This window comes from Bombus huntii, chromosome 11 (genome assembly GCF_024542735.1).
Source record: "Bombus huntii isolate Logan2020A chromosome 11, iyBomHunt1.1, whole genome shotgun sequence".
NCBI lineage: Eukaryota > Metazoa > Arthropoda > Insecta > Hymenoptera > Apidae > Bombus > Bombus huntii.
The window spans coordinates 12,981,685-13,001,853 of NC_066248.1; the positions used below are offsets into that span (position 1 = coordinate 12,981,685).

General features: G+C 32.7%; 2 protein-coding genes across 3 annotated transcripts; one reads left to right on the plus strand and one right to left on the minus strand.

Annotated features, from left to right (window-relative positions):
• The first annotated feature begins 185 nt into the window (after positions 1-185).
• LOC126871158 (N(G),N(G)-dimethylarginine dimethylaminohydrolase 1) lies at positions 186-4,621 on the plus strand. Of its 2 annotated transcripts, XM_050629635.1 has the most exons (6): positions 186-630; positions 958-1,060; positions 1,135-1,232; positions 1,919-1,975; positions 2,770-2,865; positions 2,961-4,621. In XM_050629635.1, the coding sequence occupies exons 1-6, from the start codon at positions 373-375 to the stop codon at positions 3,213-3,215; spliced, it is 867 nt and encodes a 288-aa protein (XP_050485592.1). In that variant the 5' UTR covers positions 186-372; the 3' UTR covers positions 3,216-4,621. The 2 variants fall into 2 exon arrangements, with proteins under 2 accessions (XP_050485592.1, XP_050485593.1); XM_050629636.1 differs by lacking the exon at positions 1,919-1,975 and having other exon boundaries at positions 190-630.
• On the minus strand, positions 3,683-19,676 carry LOC126871148 (bumetanide-sensitive sodium-(potassium)-chloride cotransporter). The gene is made up of 18 exons (XM_050629616.1): positions 19,262-19,676; positions 15,845-16,274; positions 9,638-9,797; positions 9,467-9,562; positions 9,136-9,327; positions 8,893-9,069; positions 8,596-8,735; positions 8,069-8,368; positions 7,760-7,985; positions 7,550-7,671; positions 7,348-7,483; positions 7,065-7,276; positions 6,748-6,989; positions 6,524-6,669; positions 6,107-6,431; positions 5,874-6,025; positions 5,693-5,801; positions 3,683-5,603 (listed from the first exon to the last, which is right to left on the minus strand). The coding sequence occupies exons 2-18, from the start codon at positions 16,109-16,111 to the stop codon at positions 5,468-5,470; spliced, it is 3,138 nt and encodes a 1,045-aa protein (XP_050485573.1). The 5' UTR covers positions 16,112-16,274; positions 19,262-19,676; the 3' UTR covers positions 3,683-5,467.
• Positions 19,677-20,169: the final 493 nt, after the last annotated feature.

Genomic DNA, 20,169 nt, shown 5'->3' on the forward strand with positions numbered 1-20,169 from the left:
GCAACATAAAAATATAACAATTGAAATACTATTTATATTACATCATCATTTAATAAATATTTATTGTATTATTGTAAGATTTTAATATTTTTAACTAATTTTCTGTAATAAAAAACGAAAGTTTTAATCCAACATTTAAAAAATTCAAAATTACGCTACGATCTGGTGACATTACAAATGTAAATGTTTAGAATACTGTCTTGCTGTTGTTTTTACATAAACGTCAAAGTCTACATTTGTTGCAATCGGCGTTCCAATGAAATTGGTAGGAACGTAGAACTAGTTCTGTGATCATTGTATTATAATTTACGTAAACGAGAAGTAATAAAGTTCAGATAAACTTTGATACGGAAGCCTTTCTATCGAAGTACCATGCCTCTCCATCGCTATACTCATGCAGTTCTATGTAGAATTCCTCTTTCGCTTCGTACAAGAGGCGAGGTCACATTAGACGAAGCTAGAACTCAACATTTGGCACTTGCTCAGCTTCTACGAGAACTCGACATCGACGTTGTTGAAATGCCACCGGATGAAAATTCACCGCTCTGTGTTTTTGTCGAAGATATCGCAGTTGTGTGCAATGGTATTGCACTTATAGCACGGCCCAATGAACCATCGCGCCTAAAAGAGGTATATTTATAAAATCGTATAGTAATTAATAAATAGTTTCTAATTATATTATTGTTATTTTATATAAATAATGAAATTTCAGTCTATTATGCTATTGTATTATTTAAGAGAAAAGCTAAATCATTAAATATCATTTTAAGTATATATCAATATACTATATTGTATATCAAATTATAACATTAAATTAAAAATATGAATTGAACAATTATTTCGTGCATATTCGCATAAAAAGAATATAACTTCATTACATTGTTACATGTATTAACATTATTATTCTGTAATGTTTCCAGTATGTGAATAACTAAAATGATGATGATCTAATTCCAGATTGAGACAATTAGAGCTGTTTTAAAGAAGGAATTGGAAATTCCACTTATAGAAATAGCTGACAAAAATGCTCGTCTAGATGGAGGAGATGTTTTATTTACTGGTAAGTTTTGTTTTTAATATTAAGTTAATGAACTTACAACCAAATTATTAAACAGAAGTAACTGATTATTATAGGTCGTGAATTTTTTGTTGGATTGTCTCATTATACTAATGAAGCAGGTGCAAGAGCAGTTGCAGCAGCATTCCCAGAATATCCATGTGTACCTATTAAGGTTGGTTAATTATTAAAAGTTATGTTAGTAGTATTTAATATAATTTATATAGTCATCTGCTTTTTAATATATATTACACTAACATTTCAGTCCTCTATTTTATATAAATCTATATTTACTCTAAAAGTGTAAAATAATGCATGAATTATTTTGTTAAATATCTCTTGAAGTAAGAAGGAATTGATGTTGTTTGCATAATTGGATTTTATTTGATATTTTTCAACATTTTTATTTCATTATATAATCTGTGTCATCAATGAGTATCATGTGTTATAAAGAAATTAAAACATATATGTGTATTGTGATTGTTTTAGAAATATACTTTTGTATTATTAGTATCTATATCATGTAGTCTTTATTATATCTTGAAAGTTAGTTTAATGAAGTCATGTAATAATATATTATATGGGTAATTGTACTTTGGATTTTATATCCATATATTAAATAAATAATTATAGTCTATATTATTAGTTGCATATGAATTACCAAATAGTTTTGTTAGTAAATATTAAACTAAAAAATATTACTACTTAGATTAAGAAAACTTGTTTAAAGCATACTACTTATATAATACATAACAAAATGCGCGTGAGACCACACACACTTACACATATAGGTTATAAAATATGATTGACCACAACAAAAGGTTAAGATCAAACAACTTACCATTCTGGTATTCATTTAAGGTGGGTGATGGTGGTGAAGAGGTGATAGTGGAGAGTCTTACCTCAGCCCCAATTCAGGTTTGGGTGTATTAGACTGACTCTCTTTTGCATATTATATTGAAAAAAGATTTCACGATTTAGAAACACAATTTTGCACGGTTCCAACAAATTTGTTTGTGAATATACTTTTTACAATTACCCATTACAGATTTAAAACAGAATGCTTTCAGAAATGGAGTTTTATATACATAGTATGTAAGTTATGGCTTGGTGTAATTATGCACATGAAACACATACATACACTGATACACAAGATCATATTTCACTCTTGCATGTGATTAATGTTTGTATCTTTTTGCATAAATTTATCATATTGCAGAACTTCATACTGTGCAACTTCAATCAATTTTATAAGTATATATAAAAAAATGTATGTAGAATATACAAAAATATTTTTGTTAAAAAGTATATTTTAATTTCTATAATTATAAAATTTTAATAATTGATTGAAGATACATTATTTGCTACTCTTATTATGCATATTAAACTCATAAATCAAAAATAGTAATTCCATCAATTTTACTTGGTTATTTTTCTTATGCAATGCTACAGAGGACTTACATATATGTATTCATTTTTCATTTTCTATTTTATGCATTGTGTTTATTATAAAAGCTAGCTGATGAAAATGATGCTTAAATTATCTAAATATGTATCTATTTTGTTCTAACCTAAGTTATATCTGAAATAATATAAATATCATGAATATAAAAAAAAGGTTAATAATTTTATCATTATTACATTCATGATTACAATTCATGTATTGTTTGAGATTGAAAATACTTATATTTTTATTTAATTATTGTTTATAGGTTGCTGAATCCAAGCGTCTTAAAGGTTTAGTTACAATGGCTGGCCCTGATATTATTTGTGTAGGTGCTGGGAAAGAATCTCAAGAAGTCTTGAAGGTATTTATTTGTAATTCAAATATCATTACTTTTTACATTTGTCTATATCTTTTCAATTTGCCCATCTTTTACATAATATATTGTTTATAATGCAGAGAATTGAGAGGGAAGCAACTTATAGTTACCAAACATTAACTGTGCCTGAAGATGCTGCAGCGAATGTACTTTATGTTAATGGAACTCTAATTCATAGATCAGAAGATGAGATTCCACAATCAAGTAAAGTTTTTGCAGAAAAAATTGAGTTTCCAACCAGATCCTTACGTATGTCTGAATTAGCGAAGGTTAGTTCCGGTTTAACTTCTTGTTGTTTACTGGTGCGTAGACCCAGACATATTCGCAGTATTTAAGCTATGGAATGAAGACCAGAAACCTATGACAACCTAGCAAACGTGTTAAATTGCTAGGATCATATATTGATGTGAACCATAAAATCAAGAATTTAAATATTTCTAATAGGAAATATTACCGAAATGCTGTGCAAAAAACTATAATATTGACGTAGCACGTACGTCACTCCAAAACTCTAATAACTACTTTAATGAACAGAAAGATTATTTTGTAATTATTTTATAAAAAGATTATCTTAATATAAAAGAGATTTTATAATTAAGAAGATTAATATATTTGATTTTAACGTATTTACAGTAGAGATAATATATTGAGACTTTATTTACCTAATTTGTAGTTTTATATCACATGAAGTCATAATTTCTATCTTGCCATTTATATAATATTTATCTTTTTTTGATACGTTTCAATTTTGTTATGACAGCATTTATAAATACATATTTTTTATATTTTCGTGATTTCAAACCTATTTTATGATTGTTTTTTAGTTATTATATTTTATATTTTAATAATATATGATGAACTTTTACATACAATAAATTTAATATCAAAATATTATAGTAATTTAATTATATTGCACAAAATTTCTTTTTTATAAAGACCAAAAATATAAAAAAAAATTGATCTATAGATTATACAAGTAAATCAAAATGAATTTTTAATTAAGCACAAAAAGAACAAAATCATAAAATAAAAATAAAAAACCTAATACCAATCTATGTCTTCGTCTTTTGATATTTTGTGTTATATTATTAAAAATCAGTTATTAGAATCATCAATCATCAGTATTCTAATACCTTTGAATGCATTTGCTACTAGTCTATTAAAAGTGTTCACTTAATGTTCACCTATTCAAATAGAGTTCTTCTATAATTCAATTATATACTACAGAGTTAATGATATATAAAAGCACTGATAGTTAAGAGTTAACATGCTGATTCACATTATAGCAAAGTTACATGGTTAAGAGTCTACTGAGCAAAAGGAGAAGTAAAATTTCTGTATAAGAACAAATTTCATATATACACAATATATATTGCAGCAAGCTTAAACCGTTTTGGCAAATTTACATCTGTAGAGTATCAATACGATTTGTGGTACTATAATATAATTTCTTGATATTTCTTAAAATCATGACAATATTAAAATCAGTTTGTTATATTTTTATATACTTTAATATGAATGTTTTCATATTAATCCAAATTTTTCTTTCGTTTTTGCAACTTTTCTTATTCTTTTTTATTGCAATTATATAAATTTTGTAAATTGAAAATAATTTCACAACGAATATTTTACACGTTATGATATTAGGTTTAGTGTCATTCTGTATATTTCTCAAAAAATTTTCCAAAGTGTATAAGGCTACGAAGTTGTAAACAAAATAAAAAATATATGCTAGACGTTATAGTCTAGTTTTGATTAATTGATTCCCTACCTAAGTGAATGGAGGAATGTAAATGTATTTATTACTAGATCCATTAATAAAATAAGAGATTTACGTATTTAAAAAACGTTCTCACAAAACATTTGCAATACTTTATTATGAGTGACTCAGTATAGTACCTGCAATGTAATTTAATTTTAAAATTTTATACATGGTTTTATACTTTGATATAAATAGATACCAATTTCAATTATAGTGCTACACCTAGGAATAGTATTTTTTCTCAAATTTTTATCTTAATATTTGCCTATATTTCATATTTCATATTTGCCTATAATTATTGAAAATATTTTATTTAACGATTGTCAATAGTTCTCTAAATAAATTAATTAACTATAATATCTTTATATATTATCGAAATTTTGAATAATTGTACTTAAATATGTAAAACATGTTATTGGTGATTGTACAATTTACAGTATGTGATAACGTCATTTATTTTAAATATTTATGAGGATGCAGTTATTTCTTTTTACAATTGGTGGATGGAAAACATTTCGAAATTCAGGAACAGTTATCGTAGCGAACGTGTTTTTAACAAATAATACAGTCTTGCTGCATTCGTTGTATATATTCAGGGGTTAATCCTTGCTAAACACACCTGAATACTAATTCATTCAAACATGTGTCGCTCTCATTATAAAGGCCTCTTACTGTTATCTATATTCCGCGGCAGTTCTACTTTTCATTTTAATCAATTCATTCGTATGTGCATCTATAATGTTTAAGTCATTGGTAAAATACTTCAATTAACTTTGATAGTTATTAACGTCACAATGCACAAGTATTGTTATTTGTTTTCCCTTATTAAGAATAAAAAGTTAAGACGGATGTATGATTGCCTCGAACAAGCAAAAATGGTGGCATGTCGCGTGTTAAAGTTTCAAGCCAAGCCATATAAAGAGGTGCTGATACAGCACCCTTTCGAGGCATTGGCAATGTCCTGAAAGGAGAATAAAATAATACAAAAATAATTTCAGTGAATCGAAAACATGGCGGTAAAAGTGTAATTTTGTTTATACAAGTACTTACATAACTACTAAATTAGCTTCCATTGAATTTTCAAGTAATAATTCTCTTAAACGTAAATGCCGATTTGTTTTCTCATTCATAGCGGTTAATTCAGACTCTTTAATGATATCTGAAAATAAATCGATTTTTAGGAATTTTTTAGAATTTTATCAAAATACGCGTGTAATTAACATAATACTACCATCGTCTGTTTTTGTATTTTCCGTTTCTTGAAAATTTGCTATTAGTGTATTAAAGAAATTTTTGGTAGTATCCTGAGCTGGTTTTGAAATATCTGGTATCACGTTTAAGGCAGAGTAATCTATCCTGAATTTCGATAAAAGACTTGCCATACTAATGATAAAGCAATAATAATATTAATAAATTTGTTTTAACTTTCTTTTTTGCTCGTAGAAATACATATTATATACTTACTTTCTTTGCTCATATTCGAGCTCTGAGTTTTTATTTGCAAGAGCGAAAACTCTTAACTTACTATTAGACCAATTACGTCTTGTACTGATTATATAGGGTAGCAGAAGGGTTAAACCACCATCATCGTACAACCACCATACATCTATCGTACCCTTTTTTTGCTTACGTTGAAATTTTGTTACGGTACTAATATCTTTTGCTACCGGTAGAAAATTCTGTTGATTTTCGCGTTGACCTTGCGCAGTTGGATTAGGATATTCGTTAATTAGTTTGGACCTTCTTGGAGCTGGACTCCCAGGAATAGAAATATCTGACGTACTACTAGCTGTAAGAATAACTATTAGTTTAAAGGCACGATAAGGATTATAACAAAAATTCAGTGTTTATGAAAACAAGCTTTTCAGATATTCCACAAACCTTGGCTAAGTTGGGAAAAGCTTTGATTTCCTGGAATTGTTTGCGCATTTTTCTTTTCTTCTTCAGCATCTCCTACAACCGTGCTACAATCTAAACCCTCGCTTATTCGAAGAAGTGCTACTGCTATATGCATGTCCAAAGCTTTGCTATATATATATATATAAAATTTTCGTGAAATTTTGATTTCATTTAATTATTATATTTAATTATATGAAAATACTTACTGCATTACATTAAAGTACATATTCAAATTTTCTCGAGGACAAGTCGCCCAGTCTTGTTTGTAGCCCATTAACAAAATATTGGGCCTCATCTTTCCCAAGCCAGCGGCTTGCAAAAGAGAAGTAGTGCCGTCTTGAAAATTTGCACCATCCACCATGGAATAAAATGCCTTAATTTTATTCGCTCTAAACCACGAAGTACAGTTCACGGTCATGGAATTGCGCGTCTTATATGAAATTGGTGACTAAAGTATGGAAATTTAAATGTATTAAACATTACATAAAAGATGTGTATCACTTCTTACCGAAAAATACTGTACCTCGATAATATGCCCACAAATAAATAAGCTATTATTTTTAGTAATATAATGTGCAAAGTCAATGAGCGCTGATCTTGTACTTGGAGTACCACTGAGTACTAGCAGTTGAGGTCTGTAGTTTTTAACGTGTTCTTCAACTCTATCTAACTGCTGAACAGCGTTTAAGGCGTTATTATATGTCTGAGCTTGTGTCGTAGAACCCCAATTAACATCTACGAAATCATTTTTAGATTATTAACGTTGTCATTACAACATAAAAAATACTTAATTTGTAAAATATTACCTGGTTTTCTGTACGAGACTACTAAATAAAGTGCTAAAACTACGAATAACGTGATTAGCGCTGTCCACCATGAGATCAAGAACATCACAGAAACACAGAGAATAGCACCAGCAAGACTTAGCCACATGTTATAATACTGGAATAAAATTTATTTTGCGACTAATAATCTCTTGTTAGAAAAATAATTTAATGCAAATTGTACCTTAAACGTTGGTCTCCAACCGATTGGTTTAGCCAATGAAGCATGAAACGTGCTAAAATTAACAAGAGTATAGGCAGCCAAAAAGAAATTTGAGATCAACGGAGCTATGGCATTCAATTCTCCTACAATAAATGAAATTTTTTATTAGAAACAATTAACATCGGTGAATAATGTCATTATTTATCTAGAACAAGATAGTATAACTCTAACCGATTAAAATGAAACCAACAGCAATTATAAATGTAAGAAAGTAACCACGAATTGGCTCTTTGTCTTTGTCACCACTAAACCACTCTATTCCAGGATACAATTTATCAAGACAAAGTGCCTGAAATACTTTAGGTGCAGAAACTAGTGATGCTAAGGCACTTGATAAAGTAGCTGCAAAGCATCCAGCATAAATAAATGGTCCAAATACAGAAACCAATTCAATCGCCTAAAACAATCGTATGAAATAGTCAATATGAAAATTAAATATTCATTCGCATTCCTTTGATTGCTAACTGTTAGAAGAAATACCTGAAAACTATTATGACTACCATAAAGACAATGTCCTGTACAATTAAATTTTGTGCCATACATGCTCCATACTATTTCGCTAGTATTTAAGGTAGCAATTGGGGACTCAGTTGTTTCATTAGTCGCATTCAAACTCGATAAGGCAGTATATGAACTATTGAAAATGTTCCACAAGTCATTAATATCACCAGACGCGTCTCGCATAACTGTGCCGCCCACCATAAGCGCCATAAAGAGGTAAGATATAGTTGTTAAAAGAATAGCCAACAGTGTTCCTTTAGGAATAGCTGTTTGTGGATCCTATCAAAAATACAAATTCTCTGTATGGACTATAATAGACATATATTTGTTGCTAATACTACAGATGTATGCAACATTAAGATACACGGCGAGTTAAATGCTAAGATTTAATATAATGTAATTATAACATGTAATGTATAAAATAACAATATAATGTAATATCAATGAAACTTCTTAGCAATCAAAATGTTAAAAGATATTCCCTATAGACGAAAGGGCTAAATCACCTTCAAATCACCGGATATATTCGCACCTGCCAGGATACCCGTAGCCGCAGGAAAGAAAATAGCCAAAACTGAAAAAAAGTTGTGTTCCATCCCTTCGCTGTATCTGTAGTCCGAATAAAAGTTCTCTTTAAATAGATCAGCTGTGGACATATAGAAAATAGGATATGAATTAAACTATTGTAAAAACCTTAAATATTTTATCTGCAACATATGTTGATTATTCATCGTTATTTAATTCATAATTTAGTTACTATCTCTTGAACAAATGATATTATCAGCAGTAACCGTATGTATTACCGTTGTATCCTATAAATCCTTTGGCCCGTTCCTGATCGTTTTTAGGTCCAATGATGGTGCCAATCATGAAATCTGCGATAGCTAAGAGCAAAATAATCAGCAAACCAATCTGAGCCTTCGCCTCCCATTCCAAACCGAACATAACGATCAACAGCAACAGAACTATCGTGATACAACCTGTACGGAAGGGAACCATAAGAAATTCTGTCCAAAAAAATCATGTACATGGCCTTTTATACCGACCTATAATTCTGATGTCTGTATTGTCGCAATCAACGATACAAATCCCATTCGCTTTTAAACAGTCAACCATACTTTCACAGAATCCAACAACGTACATGGAGCAAGCGACAGCATTCGCCAAAGAAAATATAAGTCCTATAGAACCTCCGAATTCGGGTCCCAGTGATCTGGAAATCATGTAATACGTGCCACCTGCGGCAAGTAATTAATCTTATCATCTGACATCAGAGACAATAAAGAAAGCAAAACGTGTCGACCGACGTAGACACATTTTTTCCAATCATTGTTCGAATCGATAGTATATAACAGGTACGTATTCGTTGGTATTTACCTCCTTTAATGAGCCCATTTGTGCTAATCGCCGACATCGATAAAGATGTTATTGTGGTTACAGCTGTCGTTATTGAAATCAATAAAATAGCTTCCCCTAAAGGGAACAGAAGGAAAATCGCATGAAATCTATAAGATACATTTTCTTTTTTTTTTTTTTTTTCATAGTTACCTATGCCAGCTTGTGCTACGACCCAAGAGAGTCGTAGAAAGAGCATCACCCCCCAAATATTCAGAAGACATCTCAATAAGACTCCTTGAATCCATCCGAATTTTATACCGGAAATCGATGATTTCACCTGTGCTATTTGTAATATATGCGAGCCTGGGTCCTACGACATTAAAGCAATAAGCATAATTTTAAAGCGACTTAATGATATCGTTCAATCTAGCTTAAGCCCGAATAGAAATACAACATCGATGTATTACAATCAATTATCTACTTCATTCAAGTTCAAGTTAAATCATCGTCCTACATACTGGTCGATGACTGGTAGATTTTCTTGGATGACGAATAAGATTGTTTCAGTTTCCAGGTCCATTGGAACAAACAAGTATTTATGGAAATAAACTGCAGAATTTATCGAGAGATTCGTAGATCTCTCTATGTGAGTGTTACGCGTAAATTGAGATTTAGAGGTGGTTATCGGCATTGAAGGTGATTCGTCTAGAGGAAGGGTCGCCAGTCAACCAATGAAGACTAACGATTTACGTAACAATGCCTCACATGCCATACATTACACGCGTCGCCCAATGTTCAGATACTTTTTAGAAATACTTTTTAGAAATTTAGAATATTATCAATAAGCAAAAATATATTTTACTCGTTATGGATGAAAAATAACATTGATAATGATATTGACAATATCTACGCTGTAAATCCCAGGCGTAACAGAATAAACACAATAGTCGAAATTAAAACAATGGAAATCTAAATCAATGAAAGCTGAAAAGTGGAATTTATAGAACGAAGTAGTGTCGATGCGAACTCTTCAGAGTATTTACATGAGAATCAAACAAAGCTGAAGGAACTTTCGTCTCTCTAAATACGTATGGATCTGATCAAACAAACGATTGTAGAAGCCTTAGAAACAAGCTACTATGTAAACACTAATTGAATTACACCCTCTGTAATAACATGATATTTACGACGAATAGAGAAATCAAGGATTTTCGATACGAAACTGAAACATTTAGGTATTATGAATTACCTAAATGCTTTTTATAGCAGCTTATTTCAATTTGCACCAGCTAATACGATGATTCTTTTCTATCGTTAATACGCCAAAAATTTATTCGAAGAATAAATAGCAAGTACGAATATCCGCGGTTCAAAGATATTTTTCTACGAGCCTGCTTCAACTAGCGTCTAACTCTTAGAGAGACGATTATTTCATCCCATTATTTCCCGTTATATCCTCGAATATCGTGCCTTGAAGTTCGGTATAATTGTAAAATTATTCTTAAGCATCTGCACGGAGCCAATCTTGCGTCGACTTACCCTTCGTAACGTGACGAGAATGTTCCTCGAATCGATCAAATAAATGAAGCTACCCTGACAAGAAGCTTATGAACTGTCAAATAATATTTTCAGATTCTCAATCATTCGATATTTCAATCTCGATAACGCAGTCCAAATATAAGTGTAGAACTTGAACTTAACTTTCAACAATTTCATCGCCTCGTAAAAACGTGTCGTGTTTCTCAATGCCGCAAATTGTTTAACTTAACGAGAGAAAATTTCTCGAGCGATCCTCTTACTACAATTATTGTACCTTGAAATGTTACAACGAGAGGCACCAACCTGATCCTTCTCTTCTCGGAACCAGTACATTATGAAGATATACTTGGAGAGAAAAAGCAGCCTGTCCAAAGATGAGTCGTCTGTTCATCGTTGCAGATCATGCACGTAAGTACTTACGACGCGCATAAGTGAATTACGAGCGCGTTGCATCGAAAGAAAAAATCGACGAGGAAAAGAACACGCTTCTCGCCTACTGGCCACATACACACTCTTTCAAACCGACACGTCCGTACGATACGTGGTATAATAGTCAAATAATAACGAACGCTTATCTCTCGACTCGTAATGTATTCGGAGCACGCGTTTTACTGGTCCTACAGATGCTATCATTAACTCATGTGTGCCACACAATTTGGATTTACAAGTGATATTTCAATTTTCTTCTCTATTCGTTCCTTTTCACCGTCGTCAGTCGTTCAATCTACATATTTATTACTCTGTAATCGATCTAGTCAAATAAAATTGAATCGTTTATCGTTGACCTTTTGCACGTTGCGGTCGACTGATACGATGAAGTAATAAGAACGAGTACATGCATTGATACCAAATTCGTTCAACGACTTTCGTATGGTCTTGGTACGACGAAGCAGACGAAGAGAAACAGATAACCGCATCGATACAAACGTGTGATAAAATGATCAAAGTAAATGGTGCCTCATGGTAAGACAAAATTCTATTGTCCTTGTACAAAGATGTTAATTTCTCGAAAAGACGGTACGATTTGTCGAGCATTGCGTTGTGGATGAGACAGTCTCGTGGCATTTACGATTACTTCAAGTGATGCTTTAATTGTTCAGCCGAACGTGGGGGTTCCTATTTTAACATTCTACGATCCGCGAAGGTTGCTGCGTTTCTGCACGCGATTTCTAAGATTTCATGGCAAGGGCCATATAATCGATCCTCGCAGAAGTAAGTCTCTGCTAATTAATTCCAACGAAATGGACAACGATCTCGAAAATAGCGCTCGATCGTGCTCGTTTTCCATAGGAATCGCAGACAACGACAAAAACATAGTCGACTTTCATCCTGCTGAAAGACGCGTTGCTAATTAGTTCTGTCGATTCGAAAGATTACGATTCAAGAATTCGTTTGACTTCACATGAATCGATACGCCCCTAAAAATAAAAATTGCTCATACGCGTTTACTAATATTTGCCGATCCTTCTTGATCTTTTAATTAAAAACCTCATAAAAGACGCATCGCTAATCAATGTTGACTTTTTAATCTTTCAAAGTGAAGCTTGTTTAGGTTCGTGGATTACTTTCAAATTTTCAAAAATGGATATTGATAATAAACTTAACAGCAGCAGCGAATGGCTCTGTAAGCAAAACAAAAAGCGGAAGCATTATAAACGTACGATGTTTGAAAATTTACTATGAAAATTTACTAAGGGTAACGCAGCTAATTGTTAAAATATTGCAAGTAACGTAGACTAAATAAAGAGACGGAAATGGAATATTTTCTCCTCACTTTTCATTATTTTAATTAACAAGAAAGGAGAGCGCGTCGGGAAATGATTTCTACATCCAAATGCACGATCGATAAACTACGCACGTGCGTTTTCACCTGTTAACATTGTCAAAAAATGACCATCCATCTAATGTATGCCACACAGTGTGCTTTCTCTAACTCTGTGTCGTTCTCTAGCCCTCTAGCTCTTCCCTTTTCTCCTTTGATCCGTTTGGAAAGTTTTCGTTTCGTCACGTACTGTACAAGACGCTCCGTGTCCTCTCCTTTCTCTTTCAACCAACTTCCTCGAATTACCTGAGGAACGTGGTTGCTCGTAATCGAATAAGTTTGGCCGTACCGACTCATCTCAATCGATCTGATTATACGCATCGAGGCGATCGAGCGAACTCGATTGTATCCGAAATTTATTTAGGTTGAATTATAGTTAACCCCGTGTCAGGGGCAATCTAGATGATGGATTTAAGTCGTTACGATCCTACGGTTATGCCGGACATATCATATTTCGTCGTAGTAGTCAGTTTAGCGGAGCTTATATTTAGCTAAACATACCATGAGACTTAATGAAAAAGTTCTGCTGGCTCGAAACTGTTCTATTATGATTAATGGCGAGGATTTATTGTCAACTTGAAATGAGAAAACTTGATGGGAACAAATGTAACGTCTGTTCCGTCGTTATATGATTTCAGCTGGGGTTAATCAAGAAAGGGGTTAATCGCTTCTAATCCCTGTATTTTTAAATACTTTTACACAATGGGATATACAATTAAAAAACCCTACTAGTCGTTTTAGTTATCCTTTCTAGGAGTACTATTTCTTAAAACACGGTATATTTACATCTTACTCCCTACTTAGCTGTTCGGTACGTGTAGTATGAAATCAGGTTCATTGAAATTCATCTAATTCGATACTGACCCAAGCATAAATAGCAAACGACAAATTGTGTTTCAGAAGAAGGTATTTAGATATGACAAATTTTTGTTTTAACAGATGTATCGAACGTAAAAATATTGTTGGACTATTGCATCAACTGTAGTTGACAGAGTGAAACATTATGATGTGAATAAACAAACGTTCTAATCAGTTTCTTAGCGGAAGAAGGATTAAGAAAATAACGTTTAACGAAGCCTCTTTGTTATCACAAGGAATAGGTCAATCACGGTAAATAGAACAAGATGAATATCGTTTTCTTTAATCGTGTAAGTTATGTAACTTATTAGAAGGCATTCAGAAAATGAATAAAATAACAAGCTTATTTAGCTAAGTTTGATAAACACTGTGTATAGATACTAAAATATTCATAAGAAACTAACGACAAACCGATTACCGAAAAAAAAAGTTATCGCTTTCCGACACAGAATAAATTCAAATCGAACAAACTCGTAAATATAGCGCCGTTTCCATTGACTCTTACTATTTCCGAGTAACACGAACAGGAAACGGAACGCTATGTGATACAAAGAATACACCGATTCAGCAGCTAGTAATACAAATTCAGACGTACATTCAATATACATGGACTTTTGATAAATCAGCGTGGCGAGTACGAACGAAGATAAAATACTGTTCATTTCCCTTCGTTTCCGTTGTGGTAGTCTCGCAAAATTCTTCCAGTTATTTCTCTATGCTTTTTCTTTTTCCTACAATCTGACAAAACTGCTTAATTATTATCTCATCGACAAGCAACAGACGTATGAACATATATATGAAGAAAGAATGAACGAATCTGTAAGGCATTGTTCGTTGGCGAATGCGTGCACGACCACGTTTACTATACTTGGTTAATTTTAGACCGGAGTAGTTGACGAGAGAGGGTCGTAGATAAGGGACGAACTCGGTTAAGAAATGCTTGAATGTCAATGTACACCGTGTCAGCCGACGTACATGTGTTCGTACATGCATCGACGTACCGCTGTTTCAAACGAGGAAGATAGAGAAAACGCGACGACTATACAAGGCAACACGTATAGAAACTTATTCTAAATATACTGTACCATACATTTGTTATACAAAATATTTTGTATATGTTACATACGATTATGTTACGATCGAGATAGTTTGTAAGAATGCTGTAAATGTATATGAAAGTTACAAGATATTAAAATCACAGAATTATTTAAACAGTCAATGCTCCATTATATCAATAAGCCTCGACACTTAATAAGACCATCTTTCGCGTAACAATCTTTTTATCAAACATATATTTGCGATAAATACGTCGCAACTTGTGTATACATTTCCAAATTAGCTTTACTAGTATACATTCTTCCAGCATAATCGTGACATTCGTATCACTTCGTTGCAATGCTAATGAAACTTCAAAAAGTGTTATTATATTCATGAAAATTTTCTACGATAAGTGTTCGAATACTCTCGTAGTATATGTATACTATATCATATAGTTCGAAAATTCTCCGAACGAACGTTGACTCGATCTTAAGGCTCGACACTCGTTTAAATAGCAAAGGGCAACTTTCAAGTGACCCACATAATTTTTTCACGGGGTGGAGTCTCATTGATTATGCTTTTCCACAACTATTTGCCTTGTCGCTGAAGTCTAATGTTTAGTCTGCAAACGAAGTACCGACACACTGACTGAATTAGCGATAAGCTGCAAGTTGATTAATTGTTTGTTGTAATTGCAATTTCGCGACGTGCAAACATAATGCAAACGACGTTATGTAAAACGACATCAATCATATACATAAAGCGTAAATTCTACCTACCGCCTCAATTGAAATTAAATTGATCTCACCCTAGTAGCCACGAAATAATTATGAAACTTCTCTCTAAACGATAAACAAATTTTATACGAGTTTACTATTCAATTATACGATTCAACGATTTAAAGAACAATAAATAACGCGATAACGAGACTCGAAAATAAACTTGCTCGTTTATCAAAATGACATCAAAATGAAGTGAAAAATTGTCTCGTAAAAGCACGTGTTGGGTGATTCAAAGACGTCTGGAGCTGGAAATCAAGCGAGGAGAATACCAAGTGCATAATATCACACATCGTCGTAATCATAATGAACACAACTACAGACGCATTATAAAACAAAGTAATAGCGGTCCTATTAATGGTCAAGTATCATCATCCTTACCTTGTTAAGCAGAGTGGGATTGTGAAGCTCGTCCAAAGACGGTCTATGAGCAGCCTGAATACTCATAATGTTTCTATAATTATCCAGTCTAGGGAGAGCCTCCCTCGTCATGTGTCTAAGAGACTTTCTCGTTTCCTGTTCGCCAAGAAGGCTGGCACGACCTTCCAGACTGTCTACTCGATTTACGTGGAATCTGGTTCTTCTCAGGGAATTCAATTCCACCGTTTCGGAATCGGTATCGCCGTTTACGCCGTTCTCGTGAGCCATCTTCTCCTTCAATATCTCTTTGATTACTTGTTTTCGGCTCTGTGATCCTTCTACTTTTCGTTCGTTACACCGCTGACGATGCAGCTGACGACAATCAGGTTCGACAACGTCTTCTGGAAGCTGGTGAACTGGACGTATGATCGTTTCGCCTTTACTGATTCACCTTCGAATTAAAATTCTCTATTAACAGTTGGCTCACGAATGCAAGTTTGTAAATCGTTAACTACGGATAATATTCTTCGAGTCTTTGTAAGAGTAAGTCAAGTCTTGGAAGGTTTTATAACGGGGAACGTAACTTCCTTTTGTCTTTATCGGAAAGACGAAGATCTATTTTCATTTTGCATTATACGTGTGGTTTGATAATTAAAAAAAAGGTTGGAACTGACTAATAGCTAGACTGCGGATGTTTAGGCAGATTCATAGGTTTGTCAACTAATTTAATTTTTTGTAAGTGTACAATTTTTGCATCTTCAAATTTTCTATAAATGTATAAACATTCGCGGTTTGATAATTCTAATCGATCTTTAAGTAACCGCCGAGAGATCTTGTTTACAAAAATGCGACTGGCATTTGCAATTTCTGAATAATATTAGCCGGAAAGGGCTAAAAAATTGAAAGAACGAAGGGGGAGAAGTTACAACGATCTTGACCGAAAGCAACGATCGTAAAGATTATTTGCAAATGCCATTGTAGATATGGAATTATTCACGAGTATTCGATTTTAATACGGGACAAGCTAGATGAAAATCCGTATTCGTAACATTTTTTTGAATCGGTCTGTCTTAAATACGATCGATACCCGATGCCCTTGGTTCTCCAGTTACAATTAGTTAACAACTGCCGCGTAGGCTTGTCAATTATGAAATTACCCTTGTTTACAACACTCCGTACATAATTACTAGCTCTCGACGGGTTAATGCATGAATGATCTAGTTATTGAATTAATCGTTTCTTCTAACGCCGTAAAAAGATAGTTTTCTGATTGGAGTAGAAACTAACTGTTTTATTTTTTAATGTACGAACAGAAGGAAAATATTTATCAACATCTGTTCAAATTAATAAAATGGAAAATGAGAAAAGGTTCTTTCTGTATGGTACGCTGCTTCCGTGAAACGATCTTGGGCGGTGCTCGATTAATTGATAAACGTTTTATAATTTATTTCATGACAAGATTAAAAAAGATGGGAGGCTGGCAATGCATCCTTAACGGTTAATGGTTTGGGTGTACTTTAAACGAACAATTAAACGCTTCGCGGAAAAGTTTTATAAGCGAATGTATAACTATTTCAATCGCTTTATGAGCAGCTTCTTCGTTATTTTACTACCATAAATATTTCATTAAAATGGAAATTAGTGTTCCTATCCATTGCAAATGAGCTATGCTATTGGTAATTAGAAAAAGTAATACTAATAATGGAAAAGCACTCTATTCGTTGTCAATTAATGTTCCGCTCTTGACAATTAACTTAACTTCGATTTAAAATCGGAATAGAATCGAATCGTAAAGAGAATTAATAGTTGTAAAAAGAATTTATGTGACCTTTTGTCTTGTTATTATTTATTAAACATAGTCCCTGCCTTTCGGCTTTGGACGACTTCCGGTTTACATACTTTCTTACAGACCTTTTGTCTTGTTATTATAAGAACAAATTTCGGTGTAAGTCGAAGTACATAAAGTAAACCAAGTAATTACCGCAAAAATTGGTCTCGATTAACGTCTAACTAGATCATTCTAATTTACGCAAGTTCAAAACTGCATTTTTAACGACAGCTCGTCAGTCCGTATCATTTCAAAATAGCTGCAACGCAGGAGTATCGCGTAACATATTAACCTGAAACTGTTAAACGATCGTATATCATTGAATTTACATATGAAATTATTGTTCATTTAAGTATAATAATTACCTATAGTTTCGAATTACGGCCCATTCAGAAATTGTTTATTATTTCCCTTTGAAAATTATTATGGTAAATTAAAAACATAATTTAAGTAAACTTGCAATATTTTTATACAAGCCAAGGAAAATATCAGATTAATCAACAAGTGAAAAAGGTCTTCTTTCATGCAAGTATACGATATCATTTTATTACATTTCGTTCATCATCGAACAGTTTTTTATTTCGTTTACACTATTTTGACTATTGACTTAACATAAATATTAAGAATCTAATATATTTCAATTCGATTATTCAATGAAAAATTTGAAATTCGAGCGAAATACCGGAAGTCGTACTTCGCTGGTTCACATAATGTTCACAAAAACGTTCATGATAAGCAAGAGACCGTGGCAAATATCCTGGTAACTCTCACGACCACCTACTTTTTCATATTTCGACTGTGTCGTCGATTCACGTATGAGTAAAATGATTTTCTCTATGTTTTATTTTAAATACGATTAATATTCTCTTAAGTTTATCGTTGTATGTCAAAAAATAATAAGAAGTCGGTATATCGCTGCTTATTAGAAAAAAGGACAGCTACTCTCTGTCTTCTCTATTATAAATATGTATACATATATTATGTCATGTTTTACTAATTCATATTAACACTAGCATGCCTCTCGATTGGTCTTTTTAGAAAGAAAGGAATCGATTCTCTTTCTTCATTTTTTTAAGTTTTCGGATATTCTTTAATCATTTCACGATTGATCGTAGTCTGTTCATGAAAATTTCAAAATCCCGATTAGCAACTAAGAAAGATTAATTTATGTAATTACACATACACACACATATATATATATATAGACAATCCACGTGTAGATATATAAAATTTAATTGTAAGAACACAAACTTTTAAAAAATTTGCTAACGGAATTAATCAACCCCAATATTGACCCAAGAAAAATATGTATTTTAATAGATATAATAAAATTTTATATTGGAGATATTGTAAAATTTTCTATTAAAGAAATGACGAAAATCTGAGAAAATAAACATTTTAAAAAAATAAACAGTTTGAAGAAACGTTACGGGGTTCATTGTAGGAAGGAAGCCGACTCACCCTAGACGCCGGCGAATGAAGTCTAGTACTTTGTAGCATTATTCGTATAGATACAGAAGGGAAAGGCCAGTGCAGATGCTCGAAAAGGAATCATTCACAAAGGGATCAGGTATAAGGGAATAAATAGAAGCAAGCATTTCATTCTTCACCTTCTTTCTCAGTCAGGTAAAAAGGCCGTCAAGTAGAACAGAGTATCCGTCAGGTATTCGATCCCCCCATAACCTCACGCCATGAATATTCACGCTTTCGATTTGTTCTCACATCTGTCCATTGAATATGAAACAACGATGCTAACATTCGATGTTTTTCTGGAATATAATCGACCGCATGTCAGGTAACATAAAACGAAGCCGGCAACTTCTTAACTAATGTCCAGTTACACCACGACGCGACTGTCCTTTCTGTCAATGAACTTACACTGTACGAGAATTGGACCGATGTGTACACTTATATGTTTGCGTAAGCACGTGCCGCTTCTGTCATACGTACTCGTGTGATTTCTCAGACTCGCCACTCCACGACGCGTCCAGCCGTCACAAAATCCCGATTCCTACTGACGGAACATCGCACAATTCCCCTTCACTCTAGCTAAACCGTTCGTGCGCTCGCGTACACTAGTTCACACGCAGTCGCATTCGTACCAATATGTATACATACACGTGCACCACCTTTGTACACATGTCATAAAACCATCGCGATACAAGCGTTATTTTGTACATGCACTTTCTTACAAAGCCCTCCGAGACCTTACTTACTCGCTGTCAGAACATCCTTTATGAATAATCTATTCTTCTTTTCGTCTGTTTCAAATAAAAAATATATAGTAGTATTGCAATTGCAGGTTTAAGGTTTGAGTTCGTGAAATTTGTAATTCTTTTATCTGGTGTAAGTTTTAAATTTTGTATTAATTTGAATATTTTATTAGACTGTAATATTTTCAATTAAAATTTTATTTACTTCAATTTTATTCTATATAAGTGCGTATAAATGTATTTACTGTATCGGATAATAACAAATAAGAATCGAGTAATAGATCAATTTTTAATATTATTTTTAG